At 43.2% G+C, this 20,275-nt stretch overlaps 1 protein-coding gene across 6 annotated transcripts in view; it reads right to left on the bottom strand.

Moving 5' to 3' along the window:
- Positions 1–10,708: 10,708 nt before the first annotated feature.
- mettl25 (methyltransferase like 25) overlaps positions 10,709–20,275 on the bottom strand; it is a 91,639-nt gene continuing 82,072 nt past the window's right edge. For 5 of the 6 annotated variants that reach the window (XM_048549060.1, XM_048549061.1, XM_048549063.1 and 2 more), the window contains 2 exons: positions 11,632–11,703; positions 10,709–11,111 (listed from right to left, as the gene is read on the bottom strand). In XM_048549060.1, coding sequence (XP_048405017.1) covers positions 10,980–11,111; positions 11,632–11,703 — 204 coding nt within the window. In that variant the 3' untranslated portion in view covers positions 10,709–10,979. The remainder of the gene's footprint in view (positions 11,112–11,631; positions 11,704–20,275) is intronic. The other variant, XM_048549062.1, reaches the window with a different exon arrangement.

Raw genomic sequence — 20,275 nt, 5'->3', positions numbered from 1 at the left:
ACAAACATTAATAATGTAATAATCTTTAGAATTAAAATGCAAAGAATAAATACATTGCCATGAGCATATCACACATATAAATTTATGTAACTTACGTAGCTCCCTTTTTTAACTTCTCCAACTGAAAAATAACCAGAAACAAAGCTTTACTTTTATACAAAATCAAATGTCAGTTTATTACATAACTAATGAAAGTTACAAAGACATGATGCAGCTATTAAAGTACGCATTCAAAGGTTAAAAGTAGATAAAGATAAAGATGTTTATAAAGATCAAAGATTGGCCTATTATCAATACGGGTCTGTTACTTGTTTGACGGTTCCTTCTTGCAAAGTAAAGTGGTTAAAAACTTGAAGGCAGAATTCAGCAGCTACATTGACTGCTGTAACTGAGTAGCTGAAGCAGTTTCTTCCACAGGTGGACTGAACAAAATGCATTCTGGGAGGGGGTGCGGGCTTCTTTAGTCCACCTTTGTGGTACTGCGTGTTTCAGCCCTTGGTAGCCTGGTTCAACAGAGCAGTCATTAGTTGCTTTGCATTTCTTTCCTTTCATGTTGAAAACTCTTTCTTTGAAGGAGGCTCTTCAAAATTCTACTTGGTGCTTGGTTTAAAATGGTGTACTTTAACCTGTCTTATACAGATAAAAAATTAACATAGTTGCTGTGTTGATTTTGATGAATTGTGTTTCTACATTATGTATTTAGTGAGGTAGGAAAAAAACATGGTTTGAACACCCCAGTGAAGCCATTATCAACGAGTTTCTATTTACACCTTGTGGAAATGCCTGTTGAATTTCATGTCACATTTCACATGTCTAGATATGTCCGTCTGTGGTCCTTATAGCCTCCTAGGGGTTTAACAGCACTGTAGCGTAAAACTGGTTACTTCTGATAGCCATATCTCAAGGCTCACTGTATCCATTTGACAGAATGTATAATATCATAGCTACTCTGTTTGTGACACCATAAATATATTCTGGCTTTCAAAAGTTGTAAATTTGTAGAGAGGTGACAGTACAGAAGGAAAGCACTCGCCCACAGAGTCTATGCCAGCTGCCTACAAGAGCAATTCACTGATTGTCACTTCTCTGCTTTTACCAACAGTTCTGCAATTATTTTACACCTCAGGAACTATTCAACTCTCGTTTGAAGGCCTCAACTGAAATCATCACCACACTCTCAGGCAATGAATTTTAAACCTTAACATTAGCCATACACATCTGCTAATAATCTCAAATCAGTGTCCTCTGGATCTCAACCCTTCTACTGACAGGAACAGTTTCTATCTACTCCGTGCAGACCTCTCATGAGCTTTGCAAATCTCTATCTAATCTCCTAATCCTCACCTCTCCAAGGAGAACAGTCCCAGACTCTCCAATTTATTCACACATCAGTATTTCTCATCCCTTTTAATGAATCCTTATTGTATTCTCTCCAAAGCCTTCACATCATTTTAAACAAGTGCTGTGCCCAGATTTGGACAAAATACTCCAGTTGAGGCTGAATTAGCATTTTGCCCAGGTTCATCGTAACTTTAAAACAAAAGCAGAATGTTGCCAATGCTGGAAATCTGAACTAAGGAATGGAAAGCACTGTAGAAACTCAGCAAGTCTAGCAGCTGTGGAGAGAGAAACAGAAGAAACCAATATGACTCTTCTTTAGAGCTAAAGAGAGAGGTGGAAAAGTGTTGAATTATATGCTTTAGAAAAATATGGAGAGGAGCAAGTTGAAACAAAAAGGGATGTTTAGCATGAGGGAGATTAGAGATCACCGGAGTTGCAGAACAAAAGACTAAGGGACTGGTAATGGTCATGAGAGAGAAGGATTGTATCTGTTAATGGCAGGTTTTAATGGCAGAATATGGGTCAGCTCTGCTGAAAGCAAATTCAAGCAAACCAGACAATCGAGTTTAGGTAAGGCAGGGGAAACAAAATGGGGGAGAAATTTCCAAATATAAAGGCACTGAATTCAGTTTTGAGCTCTAACCTTCCCCTGACCTCCCCTCTGTTTTGCATGCTACTCCCCACATCTTTCTGTCATATAAAATCTATCACTTTTCCAGCTCTCTCTTCTATTCCAAAGAACTGTCACATTAGATTCAAAACATTAACTCTAACTGAATAAAAAACTGAAAGAACTGCAGATGTTGGAAATCAGAAACAAGAACAGAAATTCCTAAAAAACTCAGCACGTCTGGCTGGATCTGTGGAGAGAAATCTGTTAATGTTCCGAACTCTTCCACAGAACTCGATCTTCTCGTTTTTTGCTGCACCAATTCTATCGTGTTTCAGAGAAATCAGAGTTAGCGCTTCGGGTCCGAGTTAGGGTTCCTCAGAAGGGTAATTGGACCCAAAATGTTAAGCGATTTCTCTTCACTAACGCTGCCAGACCTGCTGAACTTTTCCAGCAATTTCTGCTTTTGTTTATGATTTACAGCATCCACAGTTCTTTTCGGTTTCTATTATTCTTTATATAGACTCCGTTTCAAATGTTGCAAGCTGGGATCTGTCCAAGCTGTGCAATTCCAGCTTGGTCAAAGTATCCACTACAGTACGGTGTCTGCAATTGGAAGAAAAATGCAGCAATACTGCATGAAGATTAATGGCCTTTGTGCTCCACAATGGTAAAATCTTCTCAGTTACCTCACACTCACTCTAACTCTGCCACTGTACCCAACTCCCACTTAGGGTTTGGTCTACCACTCTCAATACTGCATGCAGTGTTCTCACTCAACGGTTTTGCCCACCCCAAACTACTGAGCCTTTCTGCCCTCCGCACTACCTACTCACTCACTCAGGACACTTCACCTCCATTCTTGACTCAGCACAAGTCCCCAGACTGTTGTCTCTGAAACTTCCCAACTGAATCACCAGTAATTCCCAAATTGGTTGCACTTGATATGCTCGACTATGACCTGAAACTTGACACTGCTAGATTTATTGAGGATTTCTAGCATTGTCTTTTTTTTCTCATTAACCGTTTCCTGTCACTCAGCCAATGGTGCTGTCACTAATTACCTTCCTGTTAACTCCATGCTGCCATTGTTGCTTTTATTTCCTGGGATTTAATGTTACTGGCAAGCCATATGGTAATCCATGTAACCTGCACGACTCTCCTCAGATCTCTATTTTACCTCATCAAAATCTCAAATAAGTTATTTAAACTGATTTGCCTTTAGCAAATTCAGGTTGCTTTCCTTAATAATGTGACTGCTAATTCTGTCCCAATTTATATTTCTTAAAGCTTTCTTACTATTGAGGCTAAACATTTCTTGCCAGTGTTGCTGAACTTATCCTCATAGCCTTTAATTAACAAAGGTGTACTGTTTTCTCAAAACAGAATAATGGAATGAGGATTTAAATTTCTGACCTCTGAACAGTCACCTTTGCTAGAGTGTGCAGGTATGGGACAGGCCTTGTCTCTGATGTTTCCTTAGACTGAATGTCCTACAAATGCTCAATGATCTATCTAGCAACTGAACAACAGATGGCTGCTTCTGTGAAATCATTGACATAAAAAAGTAAATCACCTTCTGGACAAGGGACAAAATAGCAGGAAAGAGCCAGAGAAAAAATAGCAAAAGATGCATAGATTTCTATTCTTTGCTGCTTTAAAGTATTTGTTTCTTGTCTTTTGATCAAAACGAGGATTGTTGCAAATAAAGGATCAGTACCTTCACTAGAAATGTCATTTAAATTTGTTTGCTCAAGATCACAATCATAGAGTATTTCAAAACAGATCGTATGACTTGTGTGTGATATATCTTATAGTCTTCTTATCACAGCAATAACTGGTTCTCCTTGTTCCCTTTTCCTCAATCACAATGCCCTTACATAATTGAGATCCTGATTTACACGCTAAACTTACATAACTCCAAACTATTTTAATTTCGTTGCTGGCTTAGTTCTTCTTTTCTTGTTGAACTTTAAACCTCTCAGTTGTATTCTTTTCCACATTAGTCTCTTTCAGTTGTGGCCAACTCACTGCTTTTACATTCATATTCTGCATCACTAATTTGATGTTGAAAACCAACCCTTTTGATGCTGGCTTTCCCACTGGCGGGGTAATGTGCACAGGGCAGAGATTACCCAGCAGAAAAGAGGTTAAAAATCAAAAACTACAGATGATGGGAAGCTGAAACAAACGAGAAAAATCCTGGAAACACTTAATAGGCAAGTCAACATCTGTGGTGAGAACAAACCAGTTAACCTTTCAGGTGAAAATTTTAATCAGATCTGAAGAAAAGTGCTGATAAACAACATTTACAAAAGAAACATATCAAAGGGTATGGGGGATGGGAATATGCAAGAAAGGCATACACACAAACACATAAGATAGAGGGCATAAAATTACTAAAGAGCTTTAAAAAAAAGCTGAGATGCTCAAATAACTGGTGATAATAGCATGGTATGTTAGGAAGAAGTACAATATAACAAATTAAATACATTTAAGAGACACAGACATGTGAATAGTTGAAGAATATAGGAGAGGATGTGGGAGATGCCAGGTCAGTAGTCATCAGAAAGGAAAATAGAGTGCAATGAAAAACAGGTGCTGATTTGCCATCCTTTCTCCCATTTGTCTGTAGAGAGTGCATTGTCTTTGTCCCATATCCCAACTTGACAAGTAGCCAAGACTGGAATGAAAACAGGAAGTGCTGTAACTACTCAGCAGATCCTACAGTGTCTGTGTGAGGAAAAAATAAATTGAGCAGTTTTTAAACAAGGCAAAGATGTGGAGTAATGGGGGTGAAAATGGTGTGGAGGGAAAAAAAATGAAGAAACAGAAGGACTGTGATACAGTGGAAGACAGAGTGATTAAAAGCCAGAAGGAATAACAGTGAATAGCAAGAAGAGATGGTAATAGGGCTAGTAAGAAATAAAATGTGCCTAGAAGTGATGTAATTGGGAAAGAAAGCAAAATCATCACCAAAATCTATAAGCCCCTCCCATGAACTCTTCCCCTTGGAGATAATGGGAACTGCAGATGCTGGAGAATCCGAGATAACAAAGTGTGGAGCTGGATGAACACAGCAGGCCAGGCAGCATCTCAGGAGCACTAAAGCTGACCTTTCGGTTCGATCCACCTCCTCCTCTCTCCCTATTTATTTCAGAGTCCTCTCCCTATCCCCCTTTTCTGATGAAATGTCTAGGCCCGAAACGTCAGCTTTTGTGCTCCTAAGATGCTGCTTGGCCTGCTGTGTTCATCCAGCTCCACACTTTGTTAACTCTTTCCCTGACCTTGCTTAAAACCTAGGACATCTCTCGGAACTTTCAGTCATCAACCTGAAACTTGAACTCCTTTTCTCTCTCCGTAGATGATTCTAGACCTGTGATTACTGCCAATATTTTTTTAAATTTCACGTTTCCCGCATCCACTGTGCTTTGTTCTTATAGCCAAGATTATAAATTTAGTATATGTTGTGAACACATAGTTCCTTAAGTGGAAACAGCACGAAGGGACACCAGTTTAATGTTAAGCAGAAATTATGAGGTAGATATTACTCAGTGATAGCACATTTACCTCTGAATTAAAAGACTGTATTCAAGTCCCACTCCAAACACTTCAGCCCAATGTCTGTGAATGCTAACACTTCAGTACAGTACTGAGGAAGTTTTGCACGATGGGAGACGCTGTTTTTCTTATGAAATGTTGAATTGAGGGTCCATCTGCTATTTCAGGCAGACATTAAGGAGCTCATGGAATTATTTTCAAGCTGATTCTGCTCAGTGTTCCGACCAATATTTTTCGTGAGCAACATCAATAATTTGATGATCTGAACATTATCACATTAGCTTATGGGGTCCCGACCCGAAACTTCAACTTTCCGGCTCCTCTGATGTTGCCTGGCCTGCTGTGCTCCTCCAGCTACACACTGCATTATCTCTGAATCCAGCGTCAGCAGTTGTTACAATTGCTGAGCTTGTCGGACAGTGCTGTGTATAAATTGGCTACAACCGGTCAAAAGATTTTCCAGGTCAGGCTGGGATGAAGAGGGAGAAAGGAAAAGATTCTGTGGGGTCTTTTAGTCTCAGGATAATTGCAAGCCTGAGACAGATGAGGAGGAATTACTTTGCTCAGAGGATATGAATTCTCTACCTTGGAGATTTCTACATATTAATAACTCAAAGTATAAGGGTATGACAGTGCTGTCACTTTAAAAAGTTATTTTGTACCAGATTTTATTTGAAGAGAAGTTGTAAGGCAGAGGTGGTGAACTGGCTACTTGAAGATGATATAAGCAAACAACTTGTGGGGCCTTTAGGTTTTGGAAGCAGCTTGGGTGTGGCCAGCTCTCACAGATCACACTTTCTAGTCTTTTTTTCAATTTTAATCAGAAGCTGTTTGGGGTTTCGAAAGAGTTGGTAGCTTCAGTAACCGTCTCTTGGCTACGACACTCTTGACCTTCTTCATGATTCTTCTTCCTTCAGGATTGGAGAACGGCATATAAAAACCTGTGTCTGAATTTGCCTTTTTGCCGAGGGGTGTGTTTATTGGATGTTACTATATTGGAACAGTTAATTAGTAATAGGTACTGTATCTATTATTCGGTTAAGTTTTTCAAATAGTTAAGTTATTCTAAATTCCTCTTTCTTATGTTTGTATTTTAACTATAGTGTTTGAATAAATTGTGTTTGGCTGAACATCAAGTAGTTTGACCAGTCACATCATATCTAGAACATAGCACTTGACATTTTCTTACTTCAAAGGTAAATGTGAAGGTCTAGGATACTCTCTTAAAATATTTTGAGGGAGCCTGGCCTGGTTCATAATGGGGGGATAATACAGGAAAAGGGCACTGAGGGAGATGATCAGCCATAATCTAAAATGGCCATTCAGCCCTGCAAGCTTCCTACTCCTGCTTGTGTTCAAACTACTTATCTAACAACGTTCCTAAAGCTCCGAACAATATTCTTACAATGTATGATGGAACTGGATGGCAGAATTACTCAAATAGAGATCTCTCTACAAGCAGTTGGCACATTAATCAGAAATTGCTCTATTGCTTCAAACAGGACCACTTTCATTACTGCCTCTTACAGCAACAGGGCTCCCAAACTATCACCAATAGTGTGATGGCATTCCCAAATTTCCAAAGTAATACAGTAAATAATTACTCACCATTTCTGTTCCCACCACAATGATTTTCTAGGTAAACTGTGGCTTTATCAGGGTCTCTTCTGCAGCCTCCCAACTTGTTCAAACTAGGAGGTGCAGCTGTAACTAAAAAAACTGACATACCCTGTTTCCTGAAGTGTAGCTGCAGGCGCATGGAAATCCATGTCAGCGCAAATTCCAGTGACTGGAAAGCTAGATTGGGAATCATATTCTCAATTTGCATTTTGTTTTACTAAATTAATAAAAAGGAATCAGGCTAGTAAATTCATAAGGACATTGTTTTTATTCCTTCACAGGGTGTGGGCATCAATGGATCAGGCCAACATATATTATCCAAAACAAATTGGCATTTAAGAGTCAACCACGTTATTGTGGGGCTGAGTCACATGTAGGCCATAAGGAATTTCCTTCCCAAAATGTCAATAGTGCATCAGATGGGTCGTTACAACAACTGACGATGGTGACATGGATGGTATTAGTTTACCTTCTTTTATTCCAGATTTTTATTGAATTCAAATATTGCCACAATGTTTCACTGAATTCAGATATCACCATTTTCCATGGGAATACTTGGAGCCATGTTTCCAGAACATTAGCTTAGATTTCTAGACTACTAATCTAGTGACATTATCACTACAACTTCCTTAAATCACTGCAAACAACATATAGGACAGACAAGATTCAATATATGCTACTTGATTCCGGAATAAGGTGGGTGAACTTGCAGCATGGGTTAGTACCTGAGACTTCGATGTTGTGGCCATTTCGGAGACATGGATAGAGCAGGGACAGGAATGGTTGTTGCAGGTTCCAGGATTTAGATGTTTCAGTTAGAACACAGAAGATGGTAAAAGGGGCGGAGGTGTGGCATTGTTGGTCAAGGACAGTATTACAGTTGCAGTAAGGGTGTTTGGGGGCTCGTCAACTGAGGTACTATGGTTTGAGGTTAGAAACAGGAAAGGAGAGGTCACCCTGTTTGGAGTTTTCTCTCGGCCTCCGAATAGTTCCAGATATGTCGAGGAAAGAATAGCAAAGATGATTCTCGATAGGAGTGAGAGAGACAGGGTAGTTGTCATGGGGGACTTCAACTTTCCAGATATTGATTGGGAACACTATAGTTCGAGTACTATAGATGGGTCAGTTTTTGTCCAGTGTGTGCAGGAGGGCTTCCTGACACAGTATGTACATAGGCCAACAAGGGGCGAAGCCACATTAGATTTGGTACTGGGTAATGAGCCCGGCCAGGTGTTAGATTTGGAAGTAGGTGAGCACTTTGGTGATAGCGATCACAATTCTGTTATGTTTACTTTAGTGATGGAAAGGGACAGGTGTATACCACTGGGCAAGAGTTATAGCTGGGGGAAAGGCAATTACGATGAGATTAGGCAAGATTTAGGGACCATAGGATGGGGAAGGAAACTGCAGGGGATGGGTACATTAGAAATGTGGAGCCTATTCAAGGAAAAGCTCCTGTGTGTCCTAGATAAGTATGTACCTGTCAGGCAGGGAGGAAGGTATTTGGCGCGGGAGCCGTGGTTTACAAAGGAAGTGGAATCTCTGGTCAAGAGGAAGAAGGCGGCTTATGTTTCCATGCGATGTGAAGGCTCAGTTGGGGTGCTTGAGGGCTACGAGGTAGCCAGGAAAGACCTAAAGAGAGAGCTTAGAAGAGCCAGGAGGAGACATGCGAAGTTGTTGACGGATAGGATCAGGGTAAACCCTGTGGGAGATATAGCTGTTTGGATCGGAAATTGGCTTGCTGAAAGAAGACAGAGGGTGGTGGTTGATGGGAAATGTTCATTGTGGAGACCAGTTACTCGTGGTGTACCACAAGGGTCGGTGTTGGGTCCACTGCTGTTTGTCATTTTTATAAATGACCTGGATGAGGGCATAGAAGGATGCATTAGTAAATTTGCAGACGACACTAAGGTCGGTGGAGTTGTGGATAGTGACGAAGGATGCTGTAGGTTGCAGAGAGACATAGATAAGCCGTAGAGCTGGGCTGAGAGGTGGCAAATGGAGTTTAATGCAGACAAGTGTGAGGTGATGCACTTTGGTAGGAGTAACCAGATGGCAAAGTACTGGGCTAATGGTAAGATTCTTGGTAGTGCAGATGAGCAGAGAGATCTCGGTGTCCATGTACACAGATCCTTGAAAGTTGCCACCCAGGTTGACAGGGCTGTTTAGAAGGCATACAGTGTTTTAGCTTTTATTAATAGAGGGATCGAGTTCCGGAACCAAGAGGTTATGCTGCAGCTGTACAAAACTCTGGTGCGGCCGCACTTGGAGTATTGCGTACAGTTCTGGTCACTGCATTATAAGAAGGATGTGGAAGCTTTGGAAAGGGTGCAGAGGAGATTTACTAGGATGTTGCCTGGTATGGAGGGAAGGTCTTACAAGGAAAGGCTGAGGGCCTTGAGGCTGTTTTCGTTCAAGAGAAGAAGGTTGAGAGGTGACTTAATTGAGACATATAAAATAATCAGAGGGTTAGAGAGGGTGAATAGGGAGAGCTTTTTTCCTAGGATGGTGACGGTGAGCACGATGGGGCATAGCTTTAAATTGAGGGGTGAAAGATATAGGACAGATGTCAGAGGTAGTTTCTTTACTCAGAGAGTAGTAAGGGAATGGAACACTTTGCCTGCAACGGTAGTAGATTCGCCAACTTTAAGTACATTTAAGTCATCATTGGACAAGCATATGGATGTACATGGAATAGTGTAGGTTAGATGGGCTTCAGATTGGTATGACAGGTCGGCACAATATCGAGGGCCGAAGGGCCTGTACTGTGCTGTAATGTTCTATGTTCTAAGCTTCACTGTATTACTTAGTATTCACAACACAGAAGTAGGCCATTTGATCAAACAGTTCCACAACTGTACCTATTATCCACATGAATCTCAAACCACATTTCTTGAACATAATCTCTTAAACCTTGCACTCTCATGTGCTTATCTAGCTGGGCCCCCAATGCACCTCTACCCGTCAATTCAAATGCCTCTCTACATTGCAAGTTCCTCTTCTTTCGTTGTTGGACAGAAAGAATTGGACGGTGTAATGATTATAAGGGTCTAACTATTTGTACAAACATATCAAATTGACAAATTGGAAGAGGTATTTGTGAAGCGCTTCTGTGACAATTTTCTGAAAGATCAAGTTTGGAACCAACTCGGGATAATGTTATTGTAGGTAATATAACTATGCACTAACTCAATTAAAAATCCCACAGAATTATCTGTGAAAAACAATCATAAAGCATACAAATTCCATAGCAGACAAGCTGGAGAGCAACAAACTTCAGTCCACAAGAGGAATCTCAAACAAAGGTAAACATACATCGGATAAGGAGAGAGTTGATGAGGGAAAGTCTACCTCAGCTAGAATGTGATTTGAAACCTGCGCTGTTGGCATTATTTTGAATTGCACACTAGTTGTTTAGCTAACCAAGTTCAACTGGACTCTCAATCAACATTTATTCAATGTAATTTAAGTTATGGAACAAACATGCATGTAAGTAGATGTGAATTAATTTTCAATTACGAAAGAACAACAAAGTATTTCTGCAAAAATATAATGAAGAGTCCCATATAAGGTGGCTGTTTCAAAACTAAAATCTTTATTTTTCATCTTGGGAAAAGTTGAGTGCCCTTTTTTAAAAAGATTATATTCTTTCACTTGAACTAGTGTTGTCAGAAAATGTAAAATACAATAATGACTTCTCCTCTCAAATTCTTCATTTATTCAATATCTTATGTGTGCAAAAATTGTATTTAATGGCATAAAAATGTAACGTAAAACTGGAAACCTCACACTTCCTAAAATCATAAATTTAGATTGTACAGTAATGGATAAAGTAAAAAACTTGAAATCAAAACTTGTTATCAAAATTATGGTATGTGGACTTGGAGCAGTGTGACTTCTTCACGCCAATTACCGCATAACATCTCGGGGACTTCAGGGGGTCGAACAGCTGTACTAAAGCTGACCATGCTACATTTTCCTGCAAAAGACACAAGTTAAAGAAACATTTCAGATGGTTCATTAAAATAAAGCTTCAACAAAACACATGTCCTTTTACATTGAATACATGTGTGTCCCTGTATTTGCACTCTTGAACATAATGATAAAATCATATTATAATTACAGTAGTTACCACGTGTAGATAATTTATTGTAACTAATACAGGTAATTCACAGCAATCAAGGTACTGTAATTTCACCATTTTATTCTATTTTTACCCCACCATTGTAAAATATATCTGTCAGTTGGACTACATACTGTCTTCTGTCTTATAGCCGTATTTTAAATACCAGTTTTTTTATTAAGTGAGATGAACAAATGTAACTATATCAAATATAAAGAACATCTGTTAGCCATACGTTTTAAAGAATGCAAAACTACACAGACCAATTTAAAGAAATAAAGCATTTTCTGAAAATCTCCATAATTACATTGCAGGCATGAAATCTTTGGCAAAATGAAGTACCCCACATACACCACCCAGTGAGAGACAGCGGTACCTGTTCTTTGAGGTAGCAAAGCCGGTCCAAAAGAATCAAACCCTCTATACAAGGGGATAAGGCTACCTTCAGCTGAAAGAAAGATGTACACAACAGTTCCAGTCGTCGATTTAAGTGGCTCATAAGTGTCAGTTTATCAGATATCCAAGTTGAATAATGTAGTCAATAGTTTTAATTATTAATATATTTAAACAGCTGTCGCTAATTGTACTTAATAGAAGTATTTTTCACGGAGGTTCACAACTTTTGCTCTTATGATATAGATTCTTATGTCAATATAATATTCTGAAGTTCCAAGATATTTTAGCATCAAGTCGGCCTTCATAGAAGTTAATTATGTATATTATACATAAATATGCCAAAACACTAAATGAAAAAATGACTTCTTCCTCTGGTTAACAAAATACTGGAATGTAAAGACACAGCATGTCTTACCCAGAGACACAGTATGCTCTTTGTTGGACTCCTGAAATTGATTGCCAACAAAATTTCAAATACATGTGCACACAGTCATTGTAGCATAGCTGTTGATGTGCTCCCTTCTCACTAGCAACAATGTCTGAATATCAATATTTCCGATTGGGACTGTTTTCAGATAGACAAACGGAAATGTAATATAGTTTATTACTCTGTTCATCAAACTCCAGCGGGTCAGAGCTTCCAAGGACAAGAACTGGACATTACAAGTTCTGGATGAATTTACGGTTTGTTCACCGTGGCTGAAAATTTCAGGATGAAATGCAAGAAATATATCCTTATATAGCAGCAAATATTAATAAATCCAAATGTCACTGAATTTTTAAATGCTTAACTTTAAAAACCTTTTTCATGAGATGTGGGCATGACAGGCAAGGCCTTCGTTTGTTGTGCATCGTTAATTGCCCTTGAACTTGCTGGATTGCTAAGGAGTCAGCCAAACTGCATTACTGGCTCAGCTAAGTAAGGCAAATTCCTTCTCTAAAGGACATCAGTGAACCAGATGGATTCGACAACAATCAAATGATAGTTTCATAATCTTCACTATTGAGACCAGCTTTCATATTCCAGATTTATTAACTGAATTTAAATTCTGCAGTTACCATGGTAGGATTTGAAGCCATGTAGCCACAGTATTACATATAACACAGTATGGAGCTGCAGAAGCACAGCAGGCCAGGCAGCATCAGGGGAGCAGGAAAGTTGACATTTTAGTTTTTCATCAAAATGCCAGAGTGTTAGCCTGGATCTCTCAATATCTAATCCCGTGATATACCACAATGCCACCATCTCCCGTTAATGTAGGAGCCAAATTCTGCCACCCATTTTTCTCATCGCAATATTGACTTCACTACATTTTTAGCTAAAATATTTCTAATTTAGAGTTCTGAATTATATTAAGCCTGACTATATTGCAAGAGATCTAAAATAATGCACATTGAAAGGGTTCAGAGATAATAGGAACTGTAGATGCTGGAGAATCCGAGATAACAAGGTGTGGAGCTGGATGAAGACAGTAGGCCAAGCAGCATCTTAGGAGCAGGAAAGCTGACGTTTCGGGCCTAGACCCTTCATCTGAAATGGGGGAGGGGAAGAGGGTCCTGAAATAAATAGGGAGAGAGGGGGAGGCAGATCAAAGATGGATCGAGGAGAAGATAGGTGGAGAGGAGACAGACAAGTTAAAGACAGGGGGATGGAGCCAGTAAAGGTGAGCGTAGGTGGGGAGGTAGGGAGGAGATAGGTCAGTCCGGGGAGGACGGACAGGTCAAGGGGGCAGGATGAGCTTAGTAGGTAGGAAATGGGGGTACAGCTTGAGGTGGAGGAGGGGATAGGTGAGAGGAAGAGCAGGTTAGGGAGGCAGGGACAAAATGGGCTGATTTTGGGACGCGGCTGGGGAAAGGGAGATTTTGAAGCTTGTGAAGTCCACATTGATACCATTGGGCTGCAGGGTTCCAAGTGGAATTATCAATTGCTGTTCCTGCAACCTTCGGGGGCATCGTTGTGGCACTGCAGGAAGCTCAGGATAGACATGTCATCTGAGGAATGGGAGGGGGAGTTGAAATGATTTGTGACAGAGAGGTGCAGCTGTTTGTTGTGAACCGAGCAGAGGTGTTCTGCAAAGCGGTTCCCAAGCCTTCGCTTGGTTTCCCCGAAGTAGAGGAGGCCACAACGGGTACAGTGGATGCAGTATACTACATTGGCAGATGCGCAGGTGAACCTCTGCTTGATGTGGAAAGTCTTCTTGGGGCCTGGGACGGAGGTGAGGGAGGAGGCATTGGGGCAGGTGTAGTACTTCCTGCAGTTGCAGGGGAAGTTGCCGGGTGTGGTGGAGCTGGAGGGGTGTGTGGAGCAGACAAGGGAGTCACGGAGAGAGCGGTCTCTCCGGAAAGCAGACAAGGCGGGGAGGGAAAAATGTCTTTGGTGTTGGGGTCGGATTGCAGATGGCAGAAGTGTCAGAGGATGATGTGTTGGATCCGGAAGTTGGTGGGGTGGTATGTGAGGACGAGGGGGATTTTTTTTGGTTGTTATTTCCGGGATGGGGCGTGAGGAATGAGTTGCGGGAAATGTGGGAGACACGGTCGAGGACGTTCTCGACCATTGCAGGGGGGAAGTTGCGGTCCTTGAAAAACGAGGAGATGAGACGTACAGAAGTGGAATGCCTCATCTGGGGAGCAGATGCGGCGGAGGCGAAGGAATTGGGAATAGGGGATGGCATTTTTGCAGGAAGGTGGGTGACACAAGGTGTATTCCAGGTAGCTGAGGGAGTCAGTGGGCTTGAAACGAATATCAGTTTCTAGGTGGTTGCCTGAGATGGAGACAAAGGTGTCCAGGAATGTGGGGGAGGTACTGGAGATGGTCCAGGTGAAATAGAAAGTATTGGTGAAGTGGATGAACTGTTCGAGCTCCTCGTGGGAGCATGAGGCGGCGCCAATACCGTAATCAATGTAACAGAGGAAGAGGTTGGGGTAAGGGCCAGTGTAGGTACGGAAGAGGGACTGTTCCATGTTGCCTGCAAAGAGGCAGACACAGTTTGGGTCCATGCGGGTGCCCATGGCCACCCACTTGGTCCATAGGAAGTGGGAGGAATTGAAAGAGAAATTGTTGAGGGTGAGGACGAGTTCGGCGAAGCGGATGAGAGTGTCAGTGGAGGGGGACTGGTCAGGCCTGCGGGACAGGAAGAAGCGGAGGGCCTTTGGGCCATCTGTATGGGCCATGCAGGCGTATAGGGACTGGCCGCCGATAGTAAAAATGAGGTGTTGGCAACCAGGGAATTGGAAGTTCTGGAGGAGGTGGAGGGTGTGGGTGGTGTCACTGACGCAGGTAGGGAGTTCCTGGACTAAGGGGGAGAAAATGGAGTCCAGATAGGTGGAGATGAATTTGGTGGATCAGGAGCAGGCAGAGACAATGGGGCGACCAGGACAGGCAGGGTTGTGAATTTTGGGAAGGAGATAGAAGCAGGCGGTGCGGGGTTGGGAACAATGAGGTTTGAGGCTGCGGGCGGTGGTCACCTGAAGTGATGAGCTTGTGGATAGTCTGGGCGATGATGTTTTGGTGGTTGGCAGCAGGGTCATAGAACATAACAGCACAGTACAGGCCCTTCGGCCCTCGATGTTGTACTGACCTGTCATACCAATCTCAAGCCCATCTAACCTACACTGGTACATCCATATGCTTGTCCAATGATAAATGTACTTAAAGTTGGCGAATCTACTACCGTTGCAGGCAAAGTGTTCCATTCCCTTACTACTCTCTGAGTAAAGAAACTACCTCTGACAACTGTCCTATATCTTTCACCCCTCAATTTAAAGTATGCCCCCTTGTGCTCGCCGTCACCATCCTAGGAAAAAGGATCTCCCTATCCACCCTATCTAACCTTCTGATTATTTTAAATGTCTCAATTAAGTCACCTCTCAACCTTCTTCTCTCTAACGAAAACAGCCTCAAGTCCCTCAGCCTTTCCTCGTAAGACCTTCCCTCAATACCAGGCAACATCCTGGTAAATCTCCTCTGCACCCTTTCCAAAGCTTCCACATCCTTCTTATAATGCGGTGACCAGAACTACACAATACTCCAAGTGCGGCCGCACCAGGGTTTTGTACAGCTTCACCATAACCTCTTGGTTCCAGAACTTGATCCCTCTATTAATAAAATCTGAAACACTGTATGCCTTCTTAACAGCCCTGTCAACCTGGATGGCAACTTTCAAGGATCTGTGTACATGGACACCGAGATCTCTCTGCTCATCTACACTATCAAGAATCTTACCATTAGCCCAGTACTTTGCCCTCCAGTTACTCCTACCAAAGTGCATCACCTCACACATGTCCGCATTAAACTCCATTTGCCACCTCTCAGCCCAGCTCTGCAGCTTATCTATGTCTCTCTGCAACCTACAGCATCCTTCGTCACTACCACAACTCCACTGACCTTAGTGTCGTCTGCAAATTTACTAACCCATTCTTCTACGCCCTCATCCAGGTCTTTTATAAAAATGACTAAACAGCAGTGGACCCAACACCGACCCTTGTGGTACACCACTAGTAACTGTCTCGAGGATGAACATTTCCCATCAACTACCACCCTCTGTCTTCTTTCAGCAAGCCAATTTCCGATCCAAACTGCTATATCTCCCACAATCCCATTCCTCCGCATTTTGTACAATAGCCTACTGTGGGGAACCTTATCGAACGCCTTGCTGAAATCCATATACACCACATCAACCGGTTTACTCTCATCTACCTGTTTGGTCACCTTCTCAAAGATCTCAATAAGGTGTGTGAGGCACGACCTACCTTTCACAAAACCGTGCTCACTATCCCTAATCACTTTATTCTTTTCTAGATGATTATAAATCCTATTTCTTATAACCTTTTCCAACACTTTACCAACAACTGAGGTAAGGTTCACTGGTCTATAATTACCAGGGTTGTCTCTACTCCCCTTCTTGAACAGGGGAACCACATTTGCTTTCCTCCAGTTGTCTGGCACTATTTCTGTAGAAAATGACGAGTTAAAGATCAATGCCAACTTCCTCCCTGGCTTCCCAGAGGATCCGAGGATAAATCCCATCTGGCCCAGGGGGCTTATCTATCTTCACACACTGTAGAATTTCTAATACCTCTTCCTTGTGAACCTCAATCCCACCTAGTCTAGTAGCCCATATCTCAGTATTCTCCTCGACAACATTGTCGTTTTCTAGAGTGAATACTGTCGAAAAATATTCATTTAGTGCTTCCCCTATCTCCACTGACTCCACACACCACTTCCCACTACTATCCTTGACTGGCCCTAATCTTACTTTCATCATTCTTCTATTCCTTAAATACCTATAGAAAGCCTTAGGGTTTACCCTGATGCTATCTGCCAACAACTTCTCATGTCTCCTCCTGGCTCTTCTGAGCTCTCTCTTTAGGTCTTTCCTGGCTACCTCGTAGCCCTCAACCGCCCTAACTGAGCGTTCACATCTCACCGTAACATAAGCCGCCTTCTTCCTCTTGACCAGCGATTCCATTTCCTTCGTAAACCACAGCTCCCATGCTCTACCGCTTCCTCCCTGCCTGACAGGTACATACTTATCTAGGACACACAGGAGCTTTTCCTTGAATAGGCTCCACATTTCTAATTTACCCATCCCCTGCAGTTTCCTTCCCCATCCTATGGTCCCTAAATCTTGCCTAATCTCATCGTAATTGCCTTTCCCCCAGCTATAACTCTTGCCCAGTGGTATACACCTGTCCCTTTCCATCACTAAAGTAAACATAACAGAATTGTGATCGCTATCACCAAAGTGCTCACCTACTTCCAAATCTAACACCTGGCCGGGCTCATTACCCAGTACCAAATCTAATGTGGCTTCGCCCCTTGTTGGCCTATGTACATACTGTGTCAGGAAGCCCTCCTGCACACACTGGACAAAAACTGACCCATCTATAGTACTCGAACTATAGTGTTCCCAATCAATATCTGGAAAGTTGAAGTCCCCCATGACAACTACCCTGTCTCTCTCACTCCTATCGAGAATCATCTTTGCTATCCTTTCCTCGACATATCTGGAACTATTCGGAGGCCAATAGAAAACTCCCAGCAGGGTGACCTCTGCTTTCCTGTTTCTAACCTCAGCCCATACTATCTCAGTTGATGAGTCCCCAAACATCCTTTCTGCAACTGTAATACTGTCCTTTACCAACAATGCCACACCTCCCCCTCTTTTACCATCTTCTCTGTTCTTACTGAAACATTTAAATCCCGGAACCTGCAACAACCCTTCCTGTTCCTGCTCCATCCATGTCTCCGAAATGGCCACAACATCGAAGTCCCAGGTACCAACCCATGCTGCAAGTTCACCCACCTTATTCCGGACGCTCCTGGCGTTGAAGTAGACACACTTCAAACCAACTTCTTGCTTGCCGGTGCGATCTTGCGTCCCTGAAACTTTATTTTGGACCTCCCTACTCTCAACCTTTTCTATACTCGAACTACAATTTTGGTTCCCATCCCCCTGCTGAATTCGTTTAAACCCACCCAAATAGCCTTAGCAAATTTCCCCCCCAGGATATCGGTACCCATCTGGTTCAGGTGAAGACCATCCTGCTTGTAGAGGTCCCACCTACCCCAGAAAGAGCCCCAATTATCCAAGAATCCAAAACCCTCCCTCCTGCACCATCCCTGTAGCCACGTGTTCAACTCCTCTCTCTCCCTATTCCTCGCCTCACTAGCACGTGGCACAGGCAACAAACTAGAGACAACTGTTCGTCCTAGCTCTAAGCTTCCATCCTAGCTCCCTGAATTCCTGCCTTAAATCCCCATCTCTCTTCCTACCTATGTCACTGGTGCCAATGTGGACCATAACTTGGGGCTGCTCCCCCTCCCCCTCATGATCCAGGGGGCGACAGGAGGATAGGTCAGAGAGCTGGCATCTGGCATCGGCAATGTCGAAGTCAGTGTGCCATACTACAACTGCGCCTCCCTTGTCTGCAGGTTTTCTGGTAAGGTTGGGATTGCAGCAGAGGGCTGCACATTCTGCAGGGGAAAGGTTGCAGTGGGTGAGGGGGTGGAGAGTTTGAGGCGATTGATGTCTCGATGTCACTTGGAGATGAAGAGGGTTGGTGTCTAGGAGGAGGGCTTGTGTTGGAGGTGGGAGAAGTGGTCAGTACAGGGAGGGTTAGGCTCACGGTTGAAGAAGTACGCGTGAAGGCAAAGGTGGTGGAAAAACTGCGCAATGTCCCAACGTGACCAATATTCGTTGATGTGTGTGGGGAGGGCGACAAAGGTGAGCCCGTCACTAAGGACTGACCGTTCGTCCTCAGTAAGCGGGAGGTCTGGGTGATGGTGAGGACTTGGCAGAGCTCAGTGTTGCTGTCTCCTCCGCAGCTGCTGGCTGTGGGTGGAACGATGTTGGCGTCGGTGGTGGGCGGGGTTGTGTCAGCAGTGGTGGGCGGGGTTGCGCCGGCGTCCGCTCTGGATGGGGTTGCGTCGGCGTCAGCGGTGGGTGGACTTCCATTGGCAGTGGGCGGAGTTGCGACCATGTCCGTGATGGGCGGAGCGGCGTCGGCGGTCAGCAGAGCTGGGTAGGCAGTGGCAGCAGCAGTGACGGTAGTGTCTGTGGTGTTGGTCTCCGAAAGAGAGGCGGTGGCTTCAGCAGCGATGGTGTTCGCTGTCCTGGAAGTGGTGTTAAAATGTGGATTTCACAAGCTTCAAAATCTCCCCCACCCTAGCGCATCCCAAAACCCGCCCAGCTCGTCCCCTCCCCCCACTGTATCCCAAAACCAGCCCAGCTCGTCCCCGCCTCCCTAACCTGTCCTTCCTCTCACCTATCCCCGCCTCCCACCTCAAGCCACAGCCCCATTTCATACCTACTAAACTCATCCCACCCCCTTGAACTGTCCGTCCTCCCTGGACTGACCTATCCCCTCCCTACCTCCCCAGCTACACTCACCTTTACGTCTCCATCCTCGCCTCTTTAACTTGTCTGTCTCCTCTCCACCTATCTTCTCCTCTATCCATTTTCGATCTGCCTCCCCCTCTCTCCCTATTTATTTCAGAACCCGCTTCCCCTCCCCCATTTCTGATGATGGGTCTAGGCCTGAAACATCAGCTTTCCTGCTCCTAAGATGCTGCTTGGCCTGCTGTGTTCATCCAGCTCTACACCTTGTTATCTCAGACTGAAATGATTATCTCTTTAATTACACGTACACCCAACAACATTATACTTACAAATACGCCTTAAATCTTCACAGTACGTTTCTAGGCAGCAAGCTGAACAAGGTGTCTCTGCAGCATTAATTATCAGAGTAATTGCAAATTTAGCTCGATTATCCATTTCTTCTCTTATAAGACCATAAGACATAGGAGTGGAAGTAAGGCCATTCGGCCCATCCAGTCAATTCCGCCATTTAAATCATGGCTGATGGGCATTTCAACTCCACTTTCCTGTGCTCTCCCCGTAGCCCTTGATTCCTTTTGAGATCAAGAATCTGTCGATCTCTGCCTTGAAGGCATCCAACGTCCTGGCCTCCACTGCACTCTACAGCAATGAATTCTGCAAGCCCACCACTCTCTGGCTGAAGAAATGTCATCTCATTTCAGTTTTAAATTTACCCCCTCTAATTTTAAGGCTGTGCCCACGGGTCCAAGTCTCCCCACCTAACGGAAACAACTTCCTAGCGTC

The sequence above is a fragment of the Stegostoma tigrinum genome, chromosome 18 (assembly GCF_030684315.1).
Source record: "Stegostoma tigrinum isolate sSteTig4 chromosome 18, sSteTig4.hap1, whole genome shotgun sequence".
Classification (NCBI taxonomy): Eukaryota; Metazoa; Chordata; class Chondrichthyes; order Orectolobiformes; family Stegostomatidae; genus Stegostoma; species Stegostoma tigrinum.
This window is presented reverse-complemented; position numbering and strand designations above follow the sequence as displayed.